Genomic DNA, 10981 nt, shown 5'->3' with positions numbered 1-10981 from the left:
ATTTGACATAGCCTAAAAATAGCATTGGTGGCTCACTGGCCACGCGCCGCCGCGGGTGGCGGTCGGCCGCCCCGACTTGCCGAAAAATCCAACTATTTCCAAAAATTCTCAAACTTAACAGAAATGAAGATCTCAGTAAGTGGAGCAACTTTCATACCTGTCACGAAGTCCAAAAGTGGACGGAAGATGGTCAATTTTTCCCACGAAGCCGACGGGTGCCTAAAACTTCCCGACGTCGATTTGTCGTCTACAGTGGTCCAACGGGGTCAAGGTTGGTTGGGTTTTGCTCCTGGGATGATGGGCTACAAAGCCCAAGTGGTGGCATTGGCCATTGCTTTGCCGATTTTCCGGAAAATCGAGAAGGGTGGCCGGAGCACCATTGATTTTCGTCAACTTTCGTGGCCTCAAACCTCCACATCCCATGGTTAATCAAGGTGGTTCTTGGGTGGGTTTTGTAGAGGGGAATGAGAGCTTCAAGGTGGTGGTGGTGGCATTGAAAAACTCAACCGGAGTGGGCCGGAATCGGCCTTGGAAAATGGACCCGCAGGTGGGTGCTGGTGGACGGGAACCACTTCCTTTTTTTCTTTTTTTCTTTTTTTTTTTTTTTTTTTTTTTTTTTTTCTTTTCTCCCTCCATTTCTGATTTGGGCTTCCCCCACAAAGTGGGGATTTAATTTAAATAAACACTAACCTTGAATAACCAATTTCGAACGTCCGTAACTATACTGTTATAATCCGGACTCGCAAACAGCTTTCGCCTATACGTTCGTACCAATGAGTACTACGAGGATATGCTAAAAGAATAAGTCCCACATCTTTCAAGTCGATGGTCAACGGAAGTCAAAGTCCTTGCCTCTAGGGCAATTTTGTAAATCCACGCTTTTAAAATAAAATAAAAACGTAAAATTTGGAACGGGTTGTCACAATCTACCCACCTTAAGAAAATTTCGTCCTCGAAATTTAAAATCATAAGTCCAAAGTAGAATACTCAAAATTAATGAGATATATGTATGTAAATACATACACGAGGAAGACACAAAGTGATAGCGACTACATAAAAGAGGATGACATTCCGTCATGATTGGAGTGTAGTGACTCTTCTTTCATGCCTCCAAATTCCTACTTTCCTTCTCTTTTACATAAACGTGTTCAAAGCGTAACGCACTTCGAAATTTAGCATGTAGTATTTTTGGGTCAAACCTAAACAACAATTAACGAATTAAATAAGTAAATACAAATATTAACGTAGAATAATCTACTTGTTTATTTGCTTAACAACCCAACGAATAAGTTATTAATATTACGGTATGCACCCCACAAAACCAACAATTCACTGTTGTCTTGATAAGCAAGTAACAATTCCCGAGGGTGCAATATTACCATCTTGCCCCTCAATGGGAAATACACATACCAGCCTCGGTCGTACTCATTCACTACCTTCTAAGGCAACATCGTCAATAACATAAATTTTCTACATCACAATCTCAATCAAATATTTGTTCGCAATAATCTGTTGTAAATCACAAGCTGCACATACAATATTTGTATTATATTACGAAGGATACCATACTCCTAAACAGGAATGTAACCGTAGTTACCCATAATTCTAACAAAAGTATGCGTCCATTAAATATGCGCTGTGCGTAAAATCTCCATACATCAACCCCAATGATACCATAGTTAACCCGAAATTGTAACCATGGTTACAAGTGACTAGAATGGAGATAAGGATATACTGCAGCCATGCTACTGATGGGACAAACAAGATGCAACTCGTCCATAAAGGTCTGAGTAACTCATTTCAAACTAATCGTTAATCTAGGGTTAGAAATGTGATACTGAACAACTTCTAATACTCAAAACCTTCATAACGACTTCCAAAGGCTTGGAAGTGAAACATGTAACGCGATGAAATATAAATACACCAAGATGATTATCTTGTCAGGTTTCTGTTTGCTGAATTTGTATAGAAGTCTAGGAGTAGTTTTCTCAAAAAGTCATCATCCTCTGGACGCAATTAGAAAATTGTAGTTGTCCAGAAAATTTGAACTCTATATCCTCAATATCCTCACAACATTAATCAAAAGCAAGGTCCATCTAAAGTGAGGATTCATTTAAAATACATCAAAGGAAGCCTTGATTTTATCTCTTCCCTACTTCCACTTTTGATCACATCACAAAGAGAACTTCTAAATTACATCACCCGAAGAGGTTGACTACATCCCACTTCTATCTTAGTGGTCTTCACAAGTGTCTTGTTGTTGAAATTTCAACACCCATTTTTAGGAAACAACTATTGCCATTTTCTGGAAACACATCACCCGAAGAGGTTGACTACATCCCACTTCTATCCACTTCCTTTTTTTCTTTTTTCTTTTTTTTTTTCTTTTTTTCTTTTCTTTTCTCCCTCCATTTCTGATTTAGGCTTCCCCCACAAAGTGGGGATTTAATTTAAATAAACACTAACCTTGAATAACCAATTTCGAACGTTCGTAACTATACCGTTATAATCCAAACTCGCAAACGGCTTTCGCCTATACGTTCGTACCAATGAGTACTACGAGGATATGCTAAAAGAATAAGTCCCACATCTTTCAAGTCGATGGTCAACGGAAGTCAAGGTCCTTGCCTCTAGGGCAATTTCGTAAATTCACGCTTTTAAAATAAAATAAAAACGTAAAATTTGGAACGGATTGTCACAAAAGTACACAATGATATAAAATTTACTGTACCAATTCTTAAATTTGTTATATAATATTAAAACGTACCCATTTTTAAATATAAAATATACCCTTTTTTTGTATAAAATTCATTCAATATTTTTCTAATGTATTTTTGAAACTTATATGGATACATTCTTTTTCATTGATTTGAAAATGTATCTCAAGTTTATTCGAAAATATTTACTAATGTTTTAGATCTAAAATATTTTTTTTTATTTTTTTATTTTGAAAAATGTACCCATGTTTTGGTACAATAATTTTTTGGTTAATTTGATGAATATACCCATGTTTTACACACACACACACACACACACGCACACACACACACAAACACAATATATTGAAGAGTATATTTATCTTTTAATATTTTTAACGTAACATCCCACATCGCTCAGGGGAGTGGATCCTGGAAGCCTTATATGTATATTCTCATCTCTACCTAGCACGAGGCCTTTTGCGAGCTCACTGGCTTCGGGTTCCATTGGAACTCCGAAGTTAAGCGAGTAGCGCATGAGAGCATTCCCATGATGGGTGACCCATTAGGAAGTTCTCGTGTGAACTCCCAGAAACAAAACCGTGAGGGTGTGTTGGGGTCCTAAAGCGGACAATATCGTGCTACAGTGGAGTCGGGCTCGGGAAATGGTCCCGCTTGGGCCGGGATGTGACATTTAATCTCACAAATTATGTGTTTTAAAATCTCATTAATATAAGTAATTACAGATTTCAATTTTTGATATAAAAAATATAATTATATATATAAACAGTACCAGTGTTCTAAAAAACGGCCTAGGCGCTGGGCAATGGTGACTCAGTTGGGCTCTAGGCGGGCTAGGCGGTCATAGGCGGGTTATGTGGTGCTAGGAGGCTAGGCGGGTTTTTTGTATTTTAAATTTTTTTTTAATTTTTTTTTAAATGAAAAGAAAAAAAATCCTATCTACATTACTATATTTCCTTATTTTCCTCCTATTTTGCATTTTATGTGGTTTTAAATTGTGAACTTATTGTACATGTGTCATCCTACAATACTCCTCACTATAGTTAAATGGCAAATATGTTTAATGTGTGTTTAAATTTTGGGCTTGTTGAATACTCTTTTTGCATTTTATCATTCTTTTATTATCTTATCCATGAATTTCATATAAGTATAATTTTTTTGTAAGTGTCAATATGCACTTATTTACAAGATATACAAGAAATTTATTTAAATCCATCTAGGCCGCCTATACCCCGTCTAGCCGCCTAGGCACTAGGCTCTAGGCGCCAACCCGCCCTCTTATATATATCTGTTGCATGTATGTGTATGTATAGATGAGGTTGTTCATCGGCTTCTCTGCTGCCTAATTTGAATCCATTTTTTTGTTTCAATTGTTGGAGGATGAGAAAACTAATTATTCTCCTCTTTTTATGGACTTCGGGATTTTGCATTGCAGGCTTCATTCACTAACCCTAAATTTTTAATGTTGTACAACCATAACTGGTTGTATATTAATTATTTGTGTTGTTATACAGAACATTTTTGTATTGTTGTACAAAACGTTTTTCATTTGGTGTTTATTATTGGACAACAATACGTTTAATTGGCCTGTGTGTTTTCTTTAAATTGGTTGAACTAAGATGTGCATTTTTTAGATTAATCTAATTGAAAATACATTACGGAATAAAAAGCCGCCATGGCGGTGGCCAATTTTCTAGTTTGTCCCCATAAGCAAAAATAGTTACAAATAAAGTCTAAATTGTATGGTTTTTTGTCGAGACTACTTGGGCGAGAGAAAAAAAAACTAGTAAAAGTCTAAATGAGATAGTTGGCAAGAGCATAGCTCCACCTTAAAATTATAGCTCTGTAAAAAATTATTTTTAAATAAACAGTGTCAGGCCATATTCATGTACGATCTCCAATACAAGGTTCTAAAAAAATGCTAGGCCCTAATCAGGCAGCGGGAGAAGGCCTAGCGCCTAGGCGGACTAGATGGATTTGAGTAAGTTTATTATATATTATATAAATAAGTATTTGTTTACACTTAAAAAATTATACTTGTACTGAAAATTTGGAAGAGATAAAATTCAAAATAGAAATAATCCATAAACTAGAAAGCATACAATTAATATTTTATTTTTAACTATTCGGAGTGAGTTCCTTGGCTTGGACATGACATTTAGTTCATGTCAGTATTCTTGGATCCAGGGGAGAAAACATTCGATGAAATAATCTCTTAGATGTATTGCCACGTCCCTAAGGATTAGGTCCACTTTTTACAAGTCAATGAAATCTTTATGCTCCAAATCCGGATTCAAATAGTCATTTATTTGGTACCTCCCAAGGAGTAGGAAACAAATTTTATAGGGAACATAAACTAAAGAATACAATTAATATATATATATATATATATATATTTTTTTAATGAAAAAAGGTTGTATGGGTTAAATGAATTGTAAGAGAAACAATTTAATATGAAAACATGCTGACATTGGTAACTGACTCATTAACTCTGGTGAGTGGCGACTCCTCGAAGTGAACGTCTTTCTTTGATAAAAAAATAGCAATGTGAACCCGCTACCCTTTTGTTTTTTCCTCTAAAACTACAAACCAAGTGTGGTGAGATCGTGAGAGATGCGACACGAGACGACACAGAGATGTAGTGCAGATACGGCAAGAAACAAGTCTGGGAGATGCAGTGATGACGAGAGATGTGGATGTGAAGGGATGAAGAAAGCCTGCAACTCACGGTGAAAGTGCAAAATCGACGGCGAGATTTCAAAATCATGGATTGCCTACCACCGCCTAAACTGCCTAGAGCGCCTAGGTGGCTGCGTAAACTGTCCTCGATATCCATCAACAATTTGGCCTAAATTGGATCGGCCTTTCACCATTCAGCACCTAGGCGGCCACCTAGGTTGACTTTTAGAACATTGCACTAACCAAAGGAACTAAACATAGCCCCCTCGGTAATTTATTAGTTTTAATTTTATATTTTAAATGTATTGGTTAATTTAATTAAACTACCGTTGGATGCTTTCAAATCTAGCCGTTGAGTTTGAATCAATTATTGCAACTGAGAAGCTGGGCCCCAGAAAAGGGGCTAAGGCCATCTCCAATCGAAAGGGCTAAATATAGCCTCGTCCAGAATTAGCCCTATAAAAAATTATTTTTAATGATTAGTGTTAGGCCATGCTCATATATCATTTCCAGCTGAAGGGGCTAAACATAGCCCTCCTCAATAATTTATTACATTTAATGTATACTTTAAATATATTAGTTAATTTAATTAAACTACCTTTGGATGTCTTCAAATCTGGCCGTTGGATTTGAATGAACCATTGCAACTGAGGAGCTGAGACTCATATAAAGGGCTAACAAGGGGGTTACATTTGGCCAGCTTGATGTTCATTTGGCTAAATAATGGCCTGGTGGGCTCTATAGAACTATAGCCTATTCATCGATTAGAGATGAGTTTTTGGACAAATCAGGTCATCTTTTGGCTTTTGGACGTTTAGACCTCTCCATTGGAGATGGCCTAAGAGGAGGGCTACATTTGGCTAGCCTGATGCCCTTTTGGCCAAATAATAGCCTGGTGTAGGATTGGGTTCGGTTCGAAACGGTTCGGTTTTTTTCCAAAGCCGAAACTGAACAGAAATTTGGTTCGATTCAGTTCGGTCCAATTTTTTTTCGATTTGATTTTTTTCGGTTTTGATTTTTTTTGGTTCGGTTTCAGTTTTCTTTTTCGGTTTTTTCATGATTTTTATTTTTAATATCTGGAGCTTGAAGCAGTTTTTTTTCCCCCATTCGGTTGCAAATTTACCCTTTCTCTCCGCACTCAGCAGATCCAGAGCCCTCTCAAGCAGAGATGAAGGTGTTTGCTGCATACTTGTTGGCAGTGTCGGACGACAAGACCACCACAGCTGGTGGACGTGGTGCTGTTCCAGTTGCTGCAACTAGTTGTGGTGGTGGTGCTACAGTTGAGGCAAAGAAAGAAGAGAAGCAAATAATGATATCAGGGGAGAAAAAAAAGAAAGGGAAAGAAATGGGTGAGACTCTCACAACATAAAAAATCAAACAAATTTGCAATACGAAACAAAACAACAACCCATAAATTTACACCAAAATTTCAGATTCCCTCCATAGAGTTTACTTTAAAAAAACCCATAAATCGACAAAACAAATAAAAGAGATTGGAGATCTTACCCTGGAGTGAGAAGATCGAGAAACGGAGAGAGAAGAATGGACAAATTGGAGGCATGGACAAGGAGGGAGTCTGGAGGCGCAGGGGACAAGAGAGATAAGAGGGGAATGAAAAATAAAAAAGGAATGGCTGCTACCACTAGTGGCTACGGTTTTGTTGATTTCTAATTCCACAAAAAACTATAGATTTAAATCTTTATAAATAGTTTAGTCATACAATCATAATAAAACAGAACTTGTTGCCAAGTTGGTTTCAATGAAACTTATCAACCTGGAGCGCATGGGTTCGAACCCTCATTCCTCTGGGATTTTAGAGATTTTTTTTTAATTTTTATGATTTTTATAATAAAAATATTATAAAAAAATAATTAAATATATATATATATATCGGTTCGGTTCGGTTCGGTTTGGTTTCTGAACCTCAAAAATCGAAACCAAACCAGCCATATTCGGTTCGTTTCGGTTTGATAGTTTTCAGTTTGGTTTATTTCGGCCTCGGTCCAGTTCAATTCTTGGTTTTTTCGATTTTTTGAACCCACCCCTAGCATGGTGGGCTCCATAAAACTATAACTCAGTCATCGGTTAGAGATGAGTTTTTTGACAAATCAAGCCATTTTTTGGCTTTTGGACCTCTAGCCCTCTCTATTGGAGATGGCCTAAACTTCTAATACTTACGGCTGGTTTGGGATTCTAGTGGTTTTGGAAAAAAAAAAAAAAAAAAAAAAAACAGCTTATTAAAATAATCTGGAATATCAAATGTGCTTGGTAAAACACAAAAAAAAAAAAAAAAAAAAATTTACTTTTTTAAAAAACTGATGCCAATGACAGTAGAAAAGCATAGAAAAGCAGAAGCAAACTCTATCATGCTTCTAAAAAAATGATTTTTCTTTAAAGCATAGTGATCAGTGCCTATTTAATGAATTTTTCAAATAGCAAGTACAACCCCACATATTTTGCAAAATTACAATCAATGCCCATATATTATTCTCTTTGATAATATTATTATATCACATTAAATACCATATCCTTTTTAGTCATTTAACATATTCACAACAATTTATATAATAGTTTATCAAACCGTCAGACACTTTTTTTTTTTTGTTAAAAGCACTTTTACTAAAAAAGAAAAAGGTTTACCAAATACTCAACAACTTAATTTTAGAATCATTTATTTTCACACCACATCATAGATTCATAAGCCCTTAAAAAAAAAAAAAAAACATTACAATACCAAACTAGCCATTAATTGGAGCTAGCTTTGACATCTGTTGCCACCATTTCACCATTGAACACCTTTCTTTGCTTCTGGGACTCAGTTGGAGTTTTCACATCTGTTGCCCATCCAATTGCTTGGAGAATTTTGATGACGTACCAAGTTAAGTCAATCTGCCACCATTCCAAACCTTGTCGAGCTGAGTAGTCAAAGGCATGGTGATTGTTGTGCCACCCTTCTCCAAGTGCAACCATTGCCAACCACCTGAAACAGTTAAAATTGCATATAAACATGTAATTAATTTCGATATTTATCAAAGAATACATATATAGTACCAAGCGAGGGAATTTAGGTACAATACACACCAATTGTTCCTGGACAAATCACCGGTGTTGAATGCTTGTTTCCCCCACATGTGGCCAGCCGAATTTACCAGCAAAGTTCCGTGCAAAACACTTACTATCCTAACTCCCTGCAATCACAAAAGCAATTTAAGCTTCATCTAGAACAACTGTGCAGACAATGAGGTTCCACCTTCTAAATTAATTAGCAATTTGGTGAGTAACCCAAATTACTTATAAGTACATGCAAAGTCGCTTTTTTTTTTTTTTTTTTCAATGTGGGATTTCTCAAAAAAATGATCTCGCTGGACCACATTATTCATGCGGCACAACTAACAAATAAGGGGAGTGAACATGGTTAAACTGGTCCCATCCAATTAGTCTAATCTTATACGGAATAGTTTCACACTAAAATCGCTCCTCCAAGTACTCTGTAGTACAAAATAGGTGGTGCAAAATAGATCATCTACTAGTACATCTCTTGTGGGTAGAGATTCCGAGTTTGAATCTCCATCCCTCGTTAGTCAAAGAAGAAGAAAAAAAAAATAAGAAGTGAACTATATGTGGTAAAGCCTTGCGACAATAATGTAAAACCATTCTCTAATGAGAAAAAAAAACAAGAAGTTAAACATGAGAAGAAGCAATTAATCTCACCAGTCCCCAAACCAAGAAGGGAAGGCCGCCAAAGGCATATAATAAACTTCCAGGTAGAACAACTGCATGTATAACATACGTATGATGAAGAAACCTATAGAAGGCCTGCTTTTTCAGATCTTGGACGTTCTTTAGTCCTCCATACTGCAAATTTTCCATTATTAATTTAAGAGTTCAACAACATTTATTTAATCATAGGATGGTATTCGAATGTCTGTGTGTAGAAAAGGAGAGAGGGGGACCACGAAGAGAGAGAGAGAGAGAGAGATGCAGTTACAGTTGTGTATGCTGTTACCTTTCCAAACCGAGAACTGCTATCGATGATCCACCCAATGTGACTATACCAAAAACCTTGAATGGGGCTATGAACATCTTTCTGAGTATCGGTATACTGGTGGTGGTAACGGTGTGAGCTCACCCATTCTATCGGACTACCCTGCATATATATGTGCAACACCCCAAACTCAAACATTGCTCACAATACTACTACTTAAACACAGAACGATGCTAAAAAAGTAACAAAACCTTGCTCACAATGAGATTTTCACACACACATATATATGTACACTTATAATATACCTGAAGTGACAGAACTGCAATGTAGGCAAACAAGTACTCGAGCCATTTCGGAAGCCTGAAACTTTTGTGTGCAAGATTTCTATGGAAAGACAGAGTCACTCCTAAACCCGTTAACATATGGAGTCCAAAGGCCAACCAAAATGCACCCCAAGTGAAATAAAAGGGTGCAAATAAACAAAGAAAGTGCATAGATGAAAGGACAGTCGCTATGACTGCGTCCTGTAAATTCCATTCTCTCCCCAAGAATTCTCCACAGGGCATCATCACAATCTTCACCCAACGCCCCATGATATATGGTAGCAGACTCTTACTTCTCGTACTCTATTTCTTTAACTGGTTTAGCAAGAAGCTGAGCTACTACTCGATCTAAAGAACGTTGTATGAAAATGCTGATGAGTTTGGAAAATGTTGGTCGGGCAAACCATTAGATATATAGAGAAGCAATTTAATATCGCTCTCCATTGTCGGGATTGGGTACCTAACTTCTGTACCAATTTAAAACCAAGGTTTTTTATTTTTTTGAACAAACAATATTTATCTACACTAGGGGTGGATTTAGCCTCACAATGAGCTAATAATAATGTGGTTTAAATTCATCTTTAGCGAGAATCGAACCTAAGACCTCTCACTTACAAGTGAAGAGGAATATCATTAGACTGTAGTACTAAGTGACACAGTTTTTGCTTATTATAGATGTATTTTTTTTTTCTATTTTTTTTTAAACAATTATAGATGTATCTTTGGCAGCTTGCAATGGTAGTACAAATGGATTTTTCTAGTCTCGGTTTTATCCCTTCTGATATTAAAGGAGTTGGCGTCCGGGTTTCATGGTGTATAATTTCAAATATCCTGCGTCCGGGTTTCATGGTGTATAATTTCAAATATCCCGCGAACTTGTAGTGGTGTGGCTCATCGTTTCACCTATTCTAGCTTTTATAGTCGTGATCAGTAGTTCTGTTTGAAGAACTTCCGGATGCATTAGGGATATACTCAATCAAGATGTGTCGATGAGTTATTTGTCAATAAAGCTATCGTTTTCCCTTAAAGAAAAATATAAAAGTCACTTAGTGCTACGATCTAGTGGTATTCCTCTTCATTTATAAGTAAGAAGTTTTTGGTTCGATTCTTGCCAAAGGAGAATTTGAATCACATTATTGCTAGCCCATTGTGAGGTTAGGCTTACCCCTTTCCCTTAGTGTAGATAATGTCCTTTGTTCAAAAAAATAAAATTAAAAAAAATAAAAAACAACTTTTATATTACTCCATTGTTGTCTTATTGTTGAAATAACATCACT

General features: G+C 36.5%; 1 protein-coding gene across 1 annotated transcript; it reads right to left on the bottom strand.

Moving 5' to 3' along the window:
• Nucleotides 1-8016: 8016 nt before the first annotated feature.
• LOC125480026 (palmitoyl-monogalactosyldiacylglycerol delta-7 desaturase, chloroplastic-like) lies at nucleotides 8017-10086 on the bottom strand. Its single transcript, XM_048590238.1, has 5 exons — nucleotides 9687-10086; nucleotides 9403-9543; nucleotides 9108-9251; nucleotides 8478-8584; nucleotides 8017-8376 (listed from the first exon to the last, which is right to left on the bottom strand). The coding sequence occupies exons 1-5, from the start codon at nucleotides 9972-9974 to the stop codon at nucleotides 8142-8144; spliced, it is 915 nt and encodes a 304-aa protein (XP_048446195.1). The 5' UTR covers nucleotides 9975-10086; the 3' UTR covers nucleotides 8017-8141.
• Between the last annotated feature and the right edge of the window lie 895 nt (nucleotides 10087-10981).

The sequence above is a fragment of a genome, unplaced genomic scaffold (genome assembly GCF_019419815.1).
Source record: "Pyrus x bretschneideri cultivar Hongxiangsu unplaced genomic scaffold, Pyrus_bretschneideri_v1 Contig31, whole genome shotgun sequence".
In the NCBI taxonomy this organism is placed as follows: domain Eukaryota; kingdom Viridiplantae; phylum Streptophyta; class Magnoliopsida; order Rosales; family Rosaceae; genus Pyrus; species Pyrus x bretschneideri.
The sequence above is the reverse complement of the archived record's forward strand: the minus strand, read 5'-3'. Positions and strand labels throughout refer to the sequence as shown.